Source organism: Microtus ochrogaster, chromosome 7, assembly GCF_000317375.1.
Source record: "Microtus ochrogaster isolate Prairie Vole_2 chromosome 7, MicOch1.0, whole genome shotgun sequence".
NCBI lineage: Eukaryota > Metazoa > Chordata > Mammalia > Rodentia > Cricetidae > Microtus > Microtus ochrogaster.
This window is the reverse complement of record NC_022014.1, coordinates 80,883,427-80,901,349: the sequence shown is the minus strand read 5'-3', so window position 1 is coordinate 80,901,349 and position 17,923 is coordinate 80,883,427. Positions and strand designations below refer to the sequence as shown.

At 52.7% G+C, this 17,923-nt stretch overlaps 2 protein-coding genes across 2 annotated transcripts in view; both read right to left on the bottom strand.

Moving 5' to 3' along the window:
* Positions 1–16: 16 nt before the first annotated feature.
* Positions 17–11,355, bottom strand: C7H17orf99 (chromosome 7 C17orf99 homolog). The gene is made up of 6 exons (XM_026780747.1): positions 11,243–11,355; positions 9,775–10,003; positions 8,855–8,887; positions 4,215–4,502; positions 1,131–1,400; positions 17–948 (listed from the first exon to the last, which is right to left on the bottom strand). The coding sequence occupies exons 2-6, from the start codon at positions 9,809–9,811 to the stop codon at positions 857–859; spliced, it is 720 nt and encodes a 239-aa protein (XP_026636548.1). The 5' UTR covers positions 9,812–10,003; positions 11,243–11,355; the 3' UTR covers positions 17–856.
* A 2,492-nt stretch (positions 11,356–13,847) lies between these two features.
* Positions 13,848–17,923, bottom strand: part of Tmc8 (transmembrane channel like 8) — a 12,821-nt gene continuing 8,745 nt past the window's right edge. Inside the window, exons 7-13 of the mRNA XM_005350941.2 lie at positions 16,501–16,624; positions 16,113–16,210; positions 15,745–15,928; positions 15,485–15,615; positions 15,243–15,401; positions 14,636–14,714; positions 13,848–14,341 (exon numbers count right to left, since the gene is read on the bottom strand). Coding sequence (XP_005350998.1) covers positions 14,081–14,341; positions 14,636–14,714; positions 15,243–15,401; positions 15,485–15,615; positions 15,745–15,928; positions 16,113–16,210; positions 16,501–16,624 — 1,036 coding nt within the window. The 3' untranslated portion in view covers positions 13,848–14,080. The remainder of the gene's footprint in view (positions 14,342–14,635; positions 14,715–15,242; positions 15,402–15,484; positions 15,616–15,744; positions 15,929–16,112; positions 16,211–16,500; positions 16,625–17,923) is intronic.

Here is a 17,923-nt window from a genome sequence, read left to right as displayed (position 1 = left end):
GCCCGAGTGCTGGGATTAAAGGTGTGTGCCACCACCGCCAGGCAGCAGTGGTGAATTCTTGTGTAGGCAGGGAGGCAAGCCTGGGGACTCTGTCTTCTGGTCACAACCTGATGACAAGGGAGTCCACAGTCCAGGTCATGCAGACTCACCCAATCTTATGGTTTCAAGAGCATCAGTGAGCTTCTTACTCAAGCCACTAAAGGCATTGAATCACCAAGAGGTTACTCGCTGGCCCCTGGTCACACGGTCAGGAGCTAGGTAGGCCTCTGTACTCCCATTTTATAGAGGAAAACAATGAGTCTCAGAGAGGTGACATACCCTCCCGAGAGTCTAACCTCTGGATAGTCTTGGGAGGAGGAACCAGGAGCTCCAACAGGGGTCAAGCTGAGATGTTCACGGAGACAGAACTGACCACCACCCAAAGATCTGCTCAGAGATCTGTGGTACCTGGAGTCAGACCACACAGAGGCCCTGGCCACTGTACATGTCAGAGATGTGAAGGCTTAGAGAGGGGAACTTGGGAGGCCTCACCTTTGCAGAAAGGTTGGCTGGTGGGACCGCTGTGGGGGGCTATGCAGGCCAGAAGCCCCTGACTCACTCTGGTCCCTTGAGGCTTCATGAGACCCATAGGGAAGTCCCCCACCAGAAGTCGGCTGAGAGCCCGGGTTAGGGTGGGGTGTGAAAGGAACATGCTAGACACTGTAGGCTTTTGGCTTTAATAAGCGGCTTCAGGCTGGATCCTTGCTGTATCTCGATGACAACCCATCTCATAAGACTAACCTGCTGTTCCCACTTAGGACCCTGGCTGTTGAAGGGGGTGGTTGGCCTCTCGCCCAACGTCAGGCTCCCGTGGTTATTACCTGGTTGACCTCAGCATCCCGTAACTAATGGCGGCAATGGAGACCAGGCTGCCGGCCAGAATGCAGGTGGGTGTCAGGGGCAGCTCCCCTGTGGGGTGGGAAGGAGTGTGGGTTGGGCTCCTGGTAGGCCAGGGGCAAAGGAGGCATGCAGCATCCTCAGGCCCATCGTGCCCTGGGCAGTGGCCAGGTCCAGCCCTTCCCCAGCCCTGGCCACCTTCCTGGACACACTGCAGCTCCCCCCCCTCCCCGGGTCTGGAAGGGCCTTCTCACCTGGGGGCAGCAGCACGCTGGCGCTGCTCTCAACACTGACACCATTTGCAGCTTCGCAACGGAACCAGCCAAACGTCTGGGACAGGGGGATGGAGAAGTTGGCAGGCTTCCCGTGGAGGGGTCTCTGCTGTGCGTGTATACGCCCGTCATTCCCGACCAAGCGGTAGATGATGGGTGGACTGCCTGAGGATGCCAGGCAGGACAGTTCTGCTGTGGGGCCTGAGTTCCCATCACGCAGGGTGAAGTCAGCCTGCAGCTGGGACACGGGCTCTGACAGGGAGGGAAAGACAGGCAGCACAGGTGAGATGCAGAAACTTTCAGACGCCCAATGCATCCTTCTCTATATCTGTCAAAGGAACCCAGAGACATAGCTGTGACTGACACCTTCCCCTGACAGTTTGCCAGATTGCCCTCTGCCCTGCTTGTCTAGGCTAATAGGTGGCTTACAGCATATACTATACAATTCCATTTTAAAATATTTTTTAAAAAAATCATTTGGGCCAGGTGGTGGTGGTGGTACACGGCTTTAATCCCAGCACTCGGGAGGCAGAGACAGGCGGATTTCTGTGAGTTCCAGCGAGTCCCTGGATAGGCTCCAAAAAGCTACAGAGAAACCCTGTCTCAAAAAACAAACAAACAAACAAACAAAGAGGAACAATGATATAACAAAATTTGCGGGGCAGTGGTGGCACACACCTTTAATCTCCGCACTTGGGAGGCAGAGACAGGCGGATCTCCGTGAAATAGAGGCGAGCCTGGTCTACAGCGTGAGTTCCAGGACAGCCAGGACTACACAGAGAAACCCTGGCTGGAAAAAAATAAACAATTTTTTGTGTTTGTTTTGTTTGTGTAGCCCTGACTGTCCTGGAACTCACTCTGTAGCCCAGGTTGGCCTTGAACTCAGAGATCCGACAGCCTCTGCCTCCTGAGCACTGGGATTAAAGACGTGCACCACCACCGCCTGACATCATTGGGTAATTTTAAAAATTGTTTTGGACTAAACTCCTGCAGGGACCAGGCTAAAAATAAAAATGGACTCATAAGAGCTAGGTTCCACATCACCAAGCTAACACTGAGTAGACAGCAAGCAGGATTCTCAGGCAGCCCGCTTTCTAAGTTCTTAGTGACCTGGCAGCACACGCCTGAAATCCTAGCCCTCAGGAATCTGAGAGAGAATAAATAAATAATAAATAAATAGGATACGGGGCTAGAGAGATGTCTCAGCTGCTGAGACCGCTTCCTGCTCCTGTAGGGACCCAGCACCCTTGGTGTGTGGCTCACAACCATTGTAAGTCTGACTCCAGGGGGCCTGATGACTCTGGCCTCCAAAGACACCTTAAAAACCACACACAAAGCCGGGCGGTGGTGGTGCACGCCTTTAATCTCAGCACTCGGGAGGCAGAGGCAGGTGGATCTCTGTGAGTTGGAGGCCAGCCCGGTTTACAAGAGCTAGTTCCAGGACAGGCTCCAAAGCTACAGAGAAACCCTGTCTCAAAAAAACAAACAAACAAACAAACAAACAAAAAACCCAAAAAAACAAAAAACAAAACAACTACACACAATAAACAGGCCATGGTGGCACACGCCTTTAAGCCCAGCACTTGGGAGGCAGAGGCAGGCGGATCTCTGAGTTTGAGGCCAATCTGGTTTACATAAGTGAGTTCCAGAACAACTAGAGCTATGTAGAGAGACCCTGCCTCAAAAATAAACAAACAAAAATCTTTTAATTAAAAAATAAGAAACAAACAAACAAACAAACAAAAACAGTTGGAAACACCCGTTAATTTAAGGCCAGCCTGGACTACACTGCAAATTCAAGATCAACCTGGGCTACAATGTGAGACTTTACCAGCACCCGGGATGGGGGCCACAGATGTAGCTGGATCTCTGAGTTCAAGACCAGTTTGGTCTACAGAGTGAGTTTCAGGACAGCCAGGGATACAAAGAGAAACCCTGTCTCAAGAAAAAGAAAAGAAAAAAAGAAGAAGGAAAAGAAAAGAAACAAAAGATAAAAGTGCTTGCTGCTTTCAAAGACTCCAGTCTGGTTTTCGGCTCCAACAAGGCGGCCCACAACTCTCTATAACTACACTTCCAGGGGCCCCGACAACCTCCTCTGGCCTCCGTGGCACTACACATATGTGGAGCACAGACACAGAGGCAAAGCCCTCATATCCAGAAAATATGAATAAATCTGTAAGCTAGGCTGGGGATGTAGCTCAGTGACTGGGCGCTCACCTCGCCCAACAGGCCTCTGGCCTAGCTATTAAAGGTGCGAACTGTGGCACAGGATGGCAAGCTCCTCCAGACACAGGCCACCGCTTAGAAGAATGGAGGTGCTGGGGTCTTGAGGACTCCGCTGAGCAACCCTGCTGACCAGAAGCTAACTGTCCCATGCCTGCATTTAGCCCCATCAGTGCCGAGTGTCACCTCCCTTGCACCTTCCTAAGCCCACCCCCCTCCCCGGCAAAGCAATTGAGACCCAGACACGGAGAGACGTGTTCGAGACCCCACAGCCAGCTCACAAGGCAATCCCAGCCTTCCACATGCTGGGCTTCAGACCCTGGGCGCCTGCTTTTAGGCTCTTGGCCTTGGTGTTTTTGGAGGGTGAGGATGCTGGACTCGTGGAGGCCAGCAACACTTCCTCGTTCCTATTAACAGAGAGTGACGGCTTGGGTGGAAAGGGAAGAAAGAAAGGTCTGCGGGGGGTAGCGTGGGAGATGAAAGCAGATGTGGTCACTACGGGTTGTCTAAGCAACACCCTCGACCTCAGAGAACGTTGACTTCCACAATGGCAGTGAGGAACCTGACTGCCTCCCCAGGGTGTGGATGAGACAATTAACAGCAATGCCTTTATGAGCAGCTCCAGTCAGATCCACTGAACCTTCTGGCCCCTGCCGGAAGACTGTGCTCTCTGGTCACCCACGGACTGGGCACAGCCTTGGAGGCAGGCAGTCTGCTCTGCCCTCTGTCCCCACTCTGCCGCCTTCTCCTGTCTCCCCCATCCCAAAGTCCACCATCCCATCCCCAGCCCCTCTACGGATCCACATCCCACCAGCCTCACCAGCCTGCACCCTCTGTACTCACTGGTCCACAGCTCCCAGTACATCTGCAGCCAGCTGCTGGGCCCATAGGTGCCCAGATCAGAGGACGCTCGGCAGGAGTAGGTGAGCAGGTCTGGGCTGGACTTGAGCGTGATGTTGATGTTGAAGGAGGCTGGCTTGTCATCACGCACAACCCTTGTTGCCACCAGGACCCCTCGGCTAGCCATGAGAGAGTAAGTGATGGGCCGGGGTGCCTCAGGGCTGTAGCAGGTTATAAGCACCCAGCGGCTTTGAGGGTAAACTTCCAGCACTTTGTAGGCAATGGTGATGTCTGGGAGGTGAGCAAGTCAGGGAAAGAAAGAAACCAAGATGGACCAAGTACTTTAAAACTCTGGTTTGATAATTCTTCAAAAAGTTAAATAGTTGGAGCTGGACAGAGACCCAGAGGTCAAGAGCAGTCCTAGGAGGTTTGGGTTTTAGTTTCTGGCTTGTATCAGTCAGTCAACTCACAACTACCGGTAACTTCAGGACTGGGGGATGGACATTCTCTCCTGGCCTCCAAGGGCACCTGCGCAAAGGTGGTTCACCAAAACTCATACAGATACATACACACATAAGCAAATAAATTTAAAAATTTTTAAATGATTTATTTATTTTTATTTTGTGTGCATTGGTGTTTTGCCTGCCTGTATGTCTGTCTGTGTGAGGTTGTCAGATCCCCTGGAATTGGGGTTACAGTCAGCTGTGAGCTGCCATGTGGGTGCTGGGAATTGAACCCAGGTCCTCTGGAAGAGCAGCCAGGGCTCTTAACCCACTGAGCCATCGCTCCAGCCCCATAAATAGGTTTTTTGTTAAAGAAGTGTAAACATAGGTGTTGAGAGTGTATCTCAGTGGTAGAATACAAGACTAGCTATCGATTCTAAGACCCTGAGTTCAGTCTCCAGCACCATAACAAAGGTGGGGGAAGTTAAAAGAATTAGTGACAGCTCAGCAGGTATTCTCCAGGACACATCCCAACAGAATCAAAGACAGACTTGGACGGATCCGTCACACACATGTCAGGGCAGCTCCGGTCACAGCTACCCAGAGGGGGAAACACCTGCAAATCCTAACAGTGGAACATGGTCTGTGCCAGGGGTATGATCTGATCTGAGGATAAACGAGGCTTTAGAGGCGTCATGCCACGGCAGAGCCTGAGCCAGGCATGGGCAAGGTCTTCAGTCTCATTTCCAGTGAGGGCAAGAGGAAGAAATGAGCCCCACCCATTTCTCCATGCCATAGCGCCAATATGACATGACTCCGTGCCATGGAGTCGGACGGGAGGGAAACTGCTGTGTAAGTACGCTTTGAGGGCTGGGGAGACGGCTCAGTGGTTAAGAATGCTTGCCGCTCAGAGTCACACAGTGGCTCACAACTGCCTGTAACTCCACTCCCAGAGGGAATCCAAACCCTCTGCTGGGTTCTGTGCATATTGCATGCATTGGTGCACAGACACACACACAGACATAGACACACACACACACACACACACACACACACACACGGGGGTGGGGGGGGGAAGAGAGAGAAGGCATGGTCTCAGCCTTTGAGAGGCAGAGGCAGGCAGATCTCTGTGAGTTTAAGGCCAGCCTTGTGTACATAGTTTACATAGATAGTTCCAGGACAGTCAAAACTACACAACGAAACCTGTCTCAAAGAAGAAGAGGAGGAGATAATTAACATCCCAGACTCCCGACCATATAGGTTGCCCTTGCTCTACTAGGCCTGGACACTGTACAGTACCCGTGGGCCACACAGCTTTAATCCCTGTACTCAGGAGGCAGAGTCAGGTGAATCTCTGAGTTCAAGGCTAGCCTGGTCAACAGAGTGAGTTCCAGGACAGCTAGAGAAACCCTGCCTTGAAACCTCCACCCTCTGCAAGAAAATAGAGAGAAGAAAAACTCCCGTGGAGAGGCTCCAAGCCCAGGACTCCCCAAGTTTCTAACCACTGTACCCACTTTCTTTCAGATCCTAATTTCTGCCTCAGGGGAACTTGTGTCTACTGCACTTCAGCTGAGTGCTGAGGCCAGGGACCCCATTCCACACCCCACAGCAGGGAGTGACCAGCTGGGACAAGAGCAGCCCCTGGAAAGAGGACAAGTTCTGGAGACACCTGCCCCAACCTGTGTTTTGGTTTTATGAGACAGGGTTTCCAGTCCTGGCTGTCCTGAAACTCACTCTGTAGACCAGGCTGGCTTCAAACTCACAGAGATTCGCCTGCCTCTGTCTCCCAAGTGCTGGGATTAAAGGCGTGTGCCAACACCGCCTGGCTTTCCTGTAGCTTTTTAAACATTGTGAGGAGGTTTTTTGTTTTTTGGATTTTTTTAATCAAAATAGATTTCTATTTTGGGATATCAGACCTAACGCCACTGCCAGACCTTCTCTGGTCTCCATCTGGCAGACTTTTAACAAGACTCCTGTCATTTGACCTTTGGGGATAACAGGTCTTATTAGTGTGTAAGGAAGGTGTTTGGGGCTGGACTCTGTCTCACTGGGTGGGAAAGGAGTTGAGGGCCCAACTGTGGTTACATGTTTGTTTGTTTTTCTGCTCCCTTCCTGAAGAGCAATGAGCTTGACTTATAAAAGTGAAAAGAGAAAACGGTCCCTCTCATTTCCATTTTGGCGGCCCGGAATAGAAGCTTGGTTTGCATACGCGGGGACTGGAAGCACGCTAAGACAGCACAGTTGGCGTCCTGAGGCGGAAACAGAAAAGATCCCTCTCTACATGCGCCTGCTGCGGGGGCAGCTGCTGGGTTCTGTCATTTTGTTCTGCTTTTGTTTGTTGAGACAGGGTCTCACTATGATGCCCTGGCTGTCCTGAAGCTCACCATGTAAACCACACTGGCTCAGAACTCACAGAGATCCTCCTGCATCTGCCTCCCAAGTGCTAGAATTAAAGGTGTGCCACCAGGACTGGTACCACCTCCCTCCCCCTTTTCTTTTAAAGATAGGGTCTTACTGTAGCCCAGGCTTGCCTCCACCTTGCTGAGGATGACCTTGCCCCTCTGAGCCTCCTGCCTCTAACTCCCAGGGATGATGGTCGCGGACCCGCATGTCCACCGATGCTCTTGATTCTAACAGCACAGAGTTCTTGTTCACTTTCGCCCTCTGTCCCTGCAGGAAGAGTGGCTTCTCTTTCTGTACCTGTTTTACCCTTGTGGCCGGCAACAGTGCCAGCAACCAAACGTCCTCTGAGAAGATTTGTGAAGGAACAAAGGATCAGTCAGCCTTCAGAAGCCTCCTCTGTAGGACCCCACCAGCAGAGCTGAGCAGAGGCCATGGGCCGAGGGGACAGGAAGGCAGCATTGCCTCTACCCAGGTACTTTCCTGAGAACCAGACACCAGCTCTTTTTTTAGCTATGACACTAATAACCTTTTTCTTTTTTACAGAAATGAGGAAATGGTAGTTTGGTCTGTGCCTCATCCGACTGAGACCTTCGTCAACACCACCCTGCACCCTTCCTTAAGCAGAACAGAAGGGGATGCCCAGGGACGCAAGGTGGCGGACAAGGCATGGAGGTGACTGCCTGCCTCACCCCGAGGGGCACAGAGATGAGGCTGAGTGCCAAGGGAAGGTCCAGGTAGGAGGGGCAGGGGAGGAAGCAAAGAGAAAGATGGAATAAGCCAGGGACTGTGGTCTTTCCCTGACTCCCTTTCCTCCCTGGCTCTGTACCTGGGCTGTTGGGGAGGAAAAGAGGAGAGAGGAGGGGGCAGGGAAGGAGAAAGAGAAGGGGGAGACAAAAAAGGGAGGAATAGAAGGGAGACAGAAAGACATGTATATATATATATATTACAGACTATACATGCATATATATCACACACTATATATGTGTATACATTACACATGATACACATATATTTCACACACATATATACATGTAGTATATACATGTATATACTACAACCATACTTATATATAATACACTATACATGTATATATTACATGTCATACATGTATATATTAGACACTATACATGTATATATTATGCACCACACATGTATATATCACACGCTATACATGCATATACATTATACACTAGACATGTATACATTACACACTATACATGCACATACATTATACACTAGACATGTATTATACACTAGACATGTATATACTACACACTATACATGTATATATATTATACACATATGCACGTGCACACTCCCCCCCCATATATTAAGAAAGAGAGAGAGAACAGTTACTCTCAGCTGCTTCCAGAACAAGAAAACTTAATGTCTAAGTCCTCCCTACTCCCTCCCCTCCCTACTCCCCTCCTAGAAAGAACACCCTAGAATTTCCTGGCCTTCTCTGGATCCCACCCATCAAGCAGAGCTGTGGGCCTTGGGGCAGGGGAATTCTCCTCCCTGTGAGGACCTGGGGCCTTGTGACTGGAACACAGCTGCTGAGGACCCCTCCTCTTCACACTCTGCAAACTTCCTCCTCTCTCCATGCGCCCCAGAGGCCTCCTAATGGCCTCACCCAGTCCTGCAGGGGTGGAGCCAGAGTTATCCATCTGGGTCCCCCCTTACCCCTTCCTCACCATTAGTAACCTCTTTCTGGTCAAGACACCTGCCACAAGTGTGCACCTCTGGCCGAGGTGCCCCCAGCTAGTTCCTTCCCCCTGCAGTGTGGGGGCTACTCACCTTCTGTTGGCTCCCCTGAGAAGCTGCAGGCAGCTGTAAAAGAGGAGAGGGGTAAGCGAAGCTGGGCAGAGGAGGGAGACAGCCCAGACAGCTCCCTGCCCAGGCTGAGCCCTAATAGCAAGGCCTCTGGAACCAGATGGTGGCTCTGGTCATGACTGCATGTTTTATTTTACTTCACACAGGCTCTCTCCTATATTCCAGGCTGGCCTTGAACTCACTATCTCCCTGAGGGTAGCCTAGAACTCCTGATCTTCCTGTCTCCACTTCCTGAGTGCTGGGATTTCCGGCATGCACCTGGCTTGAAAGGAAACTCTTCTGCACAGTCTCATGCTTGGAATCCCCAGGGCAGGCAAGTTAATGGGAATCGGAATCAGGAGAGATGACCGTGCAAGCATGGTGACCCAAGTTCGGGTCCCTGGTTGGGCCGACCAAAAAAGGTGGTGTGGGGCATGTTTCAACCACAGTGTTGGGGGAGCAGCTAGCCAGTCTAGCTGAAACTGCAAGCTTTAGGCCAGTGAGAGCCTTTGCTTCCAAACTAAGGCAGGGAAGAGATTGAAGAAGACACACTCTTAATGCTCAATGTCTGGTTTCCATAAGCAACCACACTGGCAACTATAAACACACACACACACACACACACACACACACACACACACCAGTGGAATCAAGGTAATGCCCTGCATGGTCATACATGCGTGTGTCATCTATGGGGCTGATGTCAGCATCCTGCTCAGCCCCCTCCCCAACACACACACACACACACACACACGCACGCACGCACGCACGCACACACGCACACACAGCCACCTTCTCTCCCTCTGGTGTGTCTGCCTTCAGTTCTTTCTCTGGACTCTCAGACACCCCATTCCCTGAGCCCTACTTCCTCAAGGCCCTTCCCTTGGTGTCTGTAGGAGACTCACCCAGCACAGCCAAGAAGTGCAACGGAAGGAGCCTCATGCTTCTGCAGGAGTGGGGCTGTGTGGGGCCTCCGCTCAGGCTTCCTCATCTGCCCTCTCCACCCTAAGGCCCCTGGATGCTCTTTGGGAGGCTGCCTGCAGCTTGGAGATAATTTGAAGGCTGTGGCTATCCAGGAGGCCCCCAGATACCCTGCAGGGCTGGCTCCAGAGGTGTCTGTGTCCTCCCTGGTACCTGTGGGGGAGGGAGTAAGGCTGTGTCTACGGAGTTCCAGATGGTGTTCAAACAAAGGCCTTTCTTTATCAAAGGACTTTTATTTTATTTTATTACTTTTTTGTTTTTGTTTTTCGAGACAAGGGTTTCTCTGTGTTGCCTTGGATATCCTGGAACTCATTCTGTAGAACAGGTTGGCCTTGAACTTACCAAGATCCACCTACCTCTGCCTCCCATGTGATTAAAGGTGTGTGCCACCACCGCCTGGCCTATTCAGGAACTTTGTAAAAAAAAAATTATGATTTATTTTTCTTCTGTGTACACTGCTGTTTTGCCTGCACGCATATCTTTGTGAGAGTGTTGGATCCCCTGGAAATGGAGCTATAAACAGCTGTGAGCTGCCATGTGGTTGCTGGGGATCGAACCTGGGTTCTTTGGAAGAGTAGCCAGTGCTTCCAACTACTGAGCTGTCTCTCTAGCCCCACCAATAAGGGGTTTTCTTTATCAAGGAGCCCTGGGGTGGTCACCTGCTAGGAGACAGGGAGGAGAGGTGCTTTGGTCCACGACTATTGATTTGTATCTGACCCCACTGACAGGGCACCTGGTACAGGTGCTGTGCTCTGTATTGGCTGAATGAGTTCCCAGCGACCCAGAGTGGATGAGGTTCTCCCTCACCTGAGAGTATGGGGCTGTGTGCCTAAGGCTGTCCTTAAAGGAATCCAGAGAAAGGCAAAGTCTCCCCTTAAGGACCCGAACTCAGGCTAACCTGAACAAAAGAGAGTAGGCCATGCTATCAATCCTAAGGCCACAGCAGGGCCAGACCCACTGGGTCTGAGAGACACAGGGCACCAAGGAAGCAGATGATACGAGCACTAGAACATGCTACCCCACGAGAGGCTGCTCATATCTGCCCACCCATGCTGTGGGCTCCTCGCCCCAGTCCAGGCCCGGGCCTGCGGACCTGTCTGTGGCTTTCTGGGCATGCTCAGTAACTTCTGAGCAAACACCCACTTCGGTGGTTTCATTACAGTTGAGGTCCCCCGCTGCCAGGTCACCTCCTGTGTCAGTAGATGCTCTACAGAGCCTGGCTGGAACTGCACTCAAGTCCCGCCCTGCCCCCTGGGAAGGCACCCTGGATCTAGGAGGGCCTCTCCAGCCTGGTCCCCTCTGTGGAGGCCTGGTTTTATCAGGAAGCTGTTTGAGCAGAGGGAAAAGCCATGGGAAGAGCCAGCAAAGGTATCAGGTCACCTGGACACCCACCCACTGCGCTCCTCACGGTGAGGTCCTTCCTGCCAACCGCCTTGAGTCAGTTCTCCACTGAGTACCCACAGCCTGGCATCTCCCCCAGGGCTGGAGCCTGGATCCCATGCCCACCTCTTCAAGTTTTTCCAGTGGGAGCTGAGGAAGGTGAGAACATTTTGACTTAGTTTCCAACAAAACCCCTTTTATTTAAAAATTAGTTTTTAAAAAATACTTATTTACATTTTATGAGTATGCATGTATGCCTGAGTGCTTGTATGTCTACCATGCGTGTGCAGGAGCCTGTGGCAGTCAGAAGGTGTCGGAGCCCCTGGTGCTGGAGCACAGGTGGTTGTGAGCCAACAATGGGTGCTGGGAATCGAACACAGGTTTTCTGCAAGAGCAGCAAGTGCTCTTGACGGCTGGGCCACCTCTCCAGTCCCTATCTCTTTACATTTGAGGCAGGGTCTCCCGACCATGGTCCTGGGCTAGCAGTGCAGACACATTTCAGTGCACCTGGTACCCATCACCCAAGCCCTGGCACACACCGGAAAGGTGCCACCTGGGTCTCCTGCACCATGACCGCCTTCTCAGCGTCCCAACTGCCCCAAGCCTGGACCATGTAGTCCCCACTGCACACCTTCCTCAGCTCCCTGCTCCTGCCCATCTCCTGCTCACATACTCTCTTTCCCCAAAGCCATACCTGGGAGGACATCAACAAGCCTTTCCTCTGAGGTGCCATTGCCAGAGGGCCCCTGGTTAGCTTTCTGGTTGCCAGCAGGTCTCAAGCTCCCTTCCTACCCCCCACACTGTGTCTTTTGGGGCACAACTTCAGATGTTTTGTTTAGTTTTATGTCAATGTTATTTTTAGGTGTTTTTTTTTTATCGCTTATTTGTCTGTTTGAGGCAGGGTCTTACTTTGTAAGCTGTCCTGGAACTTACTAAGTAGATCAGGCTGAACTTGAACCTACAAAGACTCCTATCTGCCTCCAGAGTGCTGGGATTAAAGGTATATACCACCATGCCTGGCTTTTTTTTTTTTTTTGTATATTTGACACAACTTCTACTCTATTTTCTGGCTGATCTGTAACTCATTATGTAGACCAGGCTAGTCTCAAACTTAAGGCTATCCTTCTGTCTTTGCCTCTTGAGCACTTGGCATGTGCTACCATGCTGGACCAGTTTTGTCTTTGAGACAGGATCTTGCTTTGTAGTCTAGGCTAACCTCAACCTCATAATCTCCTGCCTCAGCTTTCAAGTGTTGGAGTTGTGTGAACCTTGAGCCTGGCTGCAAAAACAAATACCCAGGTGGTGGTGCACACCTTAAATCCCAGCACTCAGGAGGCAGAGGCAGGGGGATCTTTGGGTTTGAGGCCAGCCTGGTCTACAGAGTGAGTTCTAGGACAGTCAGAGTTACATAGAGAAATCCTGTCTCAAAAACAAAAAATAAAAACCAAACAAAACGAAAACACACACACACATAAAAAAAAAAACACCCCACAAATAAACAAAGAACTGCAAAGATGAAAAGTGAACTAGAAGGACCCAGTGTGGCTGGCCTTACAGCTCATGGTTTAGAGAAGCAGGGACAAGAGTCTGTTTCCCACCGACTTTTGCTACAGCTGCCGTTTAAAAAGCTGCTAATGAAGATGTCATTTTTTTACCTGGACAGCTTGTGAATTCCCTCCCACTGATCACCAGAGCCTGCCTGTGCCCCTCCTGGTCTTGTTGCCCTGGGAACAGTACCCTAAACCCTGTCCTTCCCTGTCTTTGTGTCCCGGGAAAGGAGACAGCATCTTCCAAGAACACCTACTACAGTGCATTCTCTGCACGTCTCGGAGTGTAGGCCTGTACACACCACCTAGACCCTGGCACTTAGAAGCACTTAATTGGTTTTGGGAGGGGGAGGTCATGTGATGGCCAGGCAAGCAAGGCAAGGTCAGCCACAGGAGGATCTGAACTGCCAAGTCTTCAGTGGTCACCTGAGAAGACTCCAGTCTCCAGGGCAGAAGTCCAGGCAGGAGCTACAGGCTCCTCAGCTGGGTGGATGGCCCATGCCTGTCACCCTAGTGCTTGGGAAGCAGAGGCAGGAGGATCAGGAGTTCCGGGCTGCACACTGGCCCTGCCTTTGCAGCACCCTCGAACATACCACCTTCCAGGGCCACCTGCACAGCACACTCTCCACAGGTCTCAAAGTGCAAGCCTGCACCGGCCAGGAGCACCTGGAGGGGAGGAACCGTCACCCCTCAGAGGCTCAGTTAGTTCACAGGAAGGCCTAGAGAGAGAACAATGTTTGGCAGGGGTGTGGCTGTGAACCCTGAGCTGCTTGCTTTCCCCAAGGGACCCAGATGTCACTCAACTTCAGCAAGTCACTCTCAGGATCAGGCCTGACCCAGACCTCATTCTGGTTTAGTGTGTCTTGGAGGCCACGTAACTGGCTCAAGCTCCGGCCTGGCCACTTGCTGAGCACAGGTGGGTGGTACAATGTGGGGGGCATGGAAAAGCCCTCAGTGCCCGGAAGCCTGTTCCAGACCAGGGCTTGCAGCGTCATGGAGAGCGGTATACAAACACTTCTGAGAACCCCTTCCTAAGAAATTTGAATGCTTCTAAAAAAAAGTACATAAATTTTATCCATGAGTTGATATACATACCATTATGTACACTATAAAACACTCAATAAAACATCTGAAGGGATTAGACAAAATAAGATAGAGGTAGACATTCTCATGTTCTTCCTGCTGACCTGAGGATGAAGCCTGGGGCCAGCTGTAGGCAGTGGCTCCTGAGACTAGGGATCCTCGGTAACCGATGGGAGTGGAGGCAGAACCGGGGGTGGGGTGGGCTGTGGGGCGATCGGCGCTACATCTCTGTGCGGCTAGGGAAGTGAAATCTGGCGACAGGAACCGAGGCACTGGGGGCTCCGGAGCTCGAGGAGCTCAGTCTGGTGGAGGGTCCCAGCCGGGGTGTCCTGGGGCCGGGAGAACCTGGGCACGGGAATCCGGGGCAGAAGGACCGCGGACGCGAAGCTCGAGAGCGAGGGCGAGGGGACTCGGGCTCCGGGCTCAGCTCGGGCAGCAGCCGCGACAAGTCGTCCACCAGGTGCCACTTCTCCTGGACCTGCTGCAGGGAAAAATTAAGGGACCAGCTGTTAGCTTGAAGCAAACCGCAGCCAGAAGCCACGCCCACAACGCAGTCTGAGGAGGTTCTCAATGCAGTCAGAGGCCACCTCGAAGCCCGGCCCCCTAATTTAGGACCAGGCAGCACCACGGCCCCGCCTCCAACAGTCCCAGTCCCGCCTCAGACCACGCCCACAACCTAAAGCTCCGCTTCGACCCAAGGCCACGCCTCCACCGAAGTAGGCTGCCAGTCAAGCTCCACACTCCCCAAAGATTTGTCAGAAGCGCAGTCACTCACCCACACCAGCTGCTTCCGCAGCCCTTGGATGGCTCTGGCGTTCGCCCGGGACTGGGAAACGCACACGGTCAGGACGAGGCTTAAAGCAGATAGAAGTGCAGGTCAGTCACCTTCCAGGCCACAGTCTTCGCTGCCTGACTTCCTTCCCCGTCCCCCAGTCTCTATCTTTGAGACAGGGTCTTGCCATGAAGCCCAGGCTGTCCTGGAGCTCACTCTGTAAGCAGGGTGGCCTCAAATTCACAGCCATCCTCCTGCCTCAGCCTCCCGGTTTCTGGGATCGCCGATGTGCACCACCACACCGGATTTACCCTTTCAGTCCCAAAGCTCTGTGCACGCTGTGTTATCTGAAGACTCTCCTTCTTCCCACAGCCCCTCCCTCGCTCTAAGAGCGCCAGCACGGTGAGGCTGCTTCGCCAGGGGCCATGCAGTCCTCATGGCATCCTAGGAGCCCAGAAGGCCTACAGTATGCCCTCAGGTCACCTGTCTTGGAGCCAGTTTCCCTGTTCCTGCACCCCAGGACACTGTCTGGAGATGCCCAGGTATACACCACCCCTGGGGAAGGAAAGCTAACTGGATTTTTCCCTTGGTCCCTGCTGTCTGGAGTCACCTGAGCAGAATGAGGAGCGGGAAGCTGAAGGCGTGGGAGCTGAGGTACCGGAGGGCACGCTGGCCAGGAAGTGGGAGCTGGAGGGTCACCAGTTCTGGCACCACCTGCCAGGGGGCTGAATAGTTGGTGAAGAGACCACAGTCCCAGGAGGAGTGGGTGCTGGAGAGATGGGAACGGACAGGTTTGTGAGGGTCTGGGGTAGGAGTTGCTGGACCAGCCTCCCAGCCGCCAGCCCCCATCACCTGCTGATCACGTAGGCCAAAGGGACCGCAGCCAAGAGCAAGCCCAGGAGCAACACCAGTTGGAAGAAGAAGGTGGAACTGGAGGCTCGGAACAGCCTTGGGGACGCCCTGGAGTTCCTCAGGAGGGTGTACTGGAGGTGGGCGAGATGACAGGACTTACCAGGTTGTTTTGTGGACCATGGAGTCTGAGGTCCCGGGAAGGGAAGGAAGAATCAGATTGCAGCACCCCCCCCCCCCGGGTGCCTGTCCCAAGCTCCCACCTTCTTGATGTAGAAGGTGAGAAAGAGGAAGACACTGTTGAGGAGCGGCAGCAGGGGGCAGTAGAAGAGGCCCATCCAGGTGACAGTCTGTGCAGCCACGATGTCCAGCACATTCTTGGGCACCAGGAACTCCTCCCGGTCCAGCCAAGTCCAGAACCAGCCTGAGAAGCGCTCCACTAACAGCCTGGGGTGGGGAGTGCAGGATGGGGTAGGATCTGGGTCCACTCCCGGGGCGGGAAGTGTATGGGAACCATGCGGGTCTTCCCTATGGGCCATCGCTCCCTGCATCCTTACTCATGGGGACAGACCTGGCTCACGCTTGGCAGTGGCCTCTAGCTGTCCCCTGCGGTGCCCCCCATGTAGCTCACCTCCGAGGCAGGCTGATCAGGAAGGCGAAGGCCACGGTGAGCAGGAAGTTGAAGATGATTAATTTATATAACTCTTCACCCACGGAGTTCTCCCAGCACTGGGGTGCAGAGGAAAGAGACCCATCACTGTTCCCACGTTCCTCCGAACTCTCTTCCCGCAACCATCGCTTGTCAGGGTTGTGATGGGTTGGTGGCTGGGGTGAACTCCCAAGGCCAGGAGAGCTATGCACCTCTGGGGTGTGGTGCAGGGCGCCCCCTGGGGGCACGCCATGGTATGGCAGCTCCGCCTCCAGCTACTCACAAAAGAGATCCGGGCAAGAACAAGGACTGAAAGGGACGGACTCCCGAGTTTGAGGTGGGGCTTTGTGGGGGAAGAATGGGTGGCCACCTGGTATTCGCAGGCGTTGTAGCCGTAGGTCTCGCAGCTGGTGTTGTTTCTGCCTATGCACAGCACAGTCTGACCCAGCGAGAAGGAGAACATCCCCAGGCTGGCCAGCTTCAGCACCACGCACCTGAGGGCGGGCGGGGGATGCATCAGAGGTGGGTGGGGGTCATAGAGTTGCCTGGTGTCTGAAACCTGGCGGCTCAACCCCGCCTCCTTCCAGCCTGCTTCATCTCCCGCGGGTGTTTTTCAAAATGAGTTCCTCAAGCCTGACTCTACATGGTTCACGGGGAATGGATCCTGCCTCTAAGTCAGTGTGGGAAATACTGTCCCAGTCAGTTCTTCCTGCTGCCAGATTTATGGTTTATTTATGGTCCTGCAGGAGAAAGTCTACGCCTTCCTAGGTCCTCTGAGCCTCAGTTCAGGAGACACCTTCCTCTTCCTTATTGTTTACTTTGTAGCCCTGGTTGACCAGGAACTCACTATGTAGTCCAGGGTAGCCTCAAAGTTGCAGAGGTCTGTCTGCCTGTGAGCGCTGGTATTAAAGGCATGCACCACCATACCTGGCCTCTCTCTCCCCCTCTGTCTCTGTGTTGAGTACACTCACATGCATGTGGAGCCCCGAGCTTGACGTTAGGTGTCTCCCTCTGTTGCTCTCTACTTACATTTTAAACATTTTATTTTTTGTTTATTTCTTTGAGACCACACAGGGTCTCCCTATGTGGCCCGGACTGGCCTGGGACTTGTGCTGTGAACCCAGTTAGCCTCAAACTCAAAGAGACCTGCCTGTCTCTGACTCCAGAGTGCTCTTTTTATTTTTAAAACTGCGTGTTCAGTGACGGCCAGAGGCATTGGAACTCCTCGGAGTCAGGGTTACAGGTTGTTGTGAGCACCATGTGGGTGCTGGGAATGGGACTGGAGACTTCTGGGAGACTTGGACCTGGTCTCCAGCCTCCACTTTATTTGAGGCAGGGTCTTTCGCTGAACCTGAAGCTTAGTGTTTCAAGTCAGACTGGCCAGTGCGCAGCTACCCATCTCACCCACCGCAACACTGGCGTGGGATTTGGGGTGTGACGAGCACGTGCCATCACACCCAGCTTTTACATGGGTGCTGGAGCTGAGCTCTGGCCCCTCTTTCATGCCAAGCACACGCTCCATGGCTATGCTATCTCCCAGTCCCACTGCTCAGCGTCTTATGCTTCAGTAACAAATGCCATGTGTAGCTTCTTCATATGTCAGGGCCACACCGGTCTGATGGCCTGAAGCCATCACACACCTGTAACTTGGACAATTACAATGTATGTGTGGATAGAACAGCTGGGAACAAAGGGTCTCCAGTTCAACAGGGGCTGAGGGGCAATGGTGGCTGGGTGCTTATTTCTTAATCTTTTACCCTTTGGAATACCTTTGTTTTTCTTTCTTTCTTTTT

Coding starts and splice junctions, on each gene's coding strand:
- C7H17orf99 (XM_026780747.1), bottom strand. CDS start 9,811: ATGAGGCTCCTTCCGTTGCACTTCTTGGCTGTGCTGG. Junction 4,503..8,854: donor CTCAGGGGAGCCAACAGAAG/GTGAGTAGCCCC, acceptor CTCACCTCCCAG/ACATCACCATTGCCTACAAA. Junction 1,401..4,214: donor GTACTGGGAGCTGTGGACCA/GTGAGTACAGAG, acceptor CCTCCCTGTCAG/AGCCCGTGTCCCAGCTGCAG.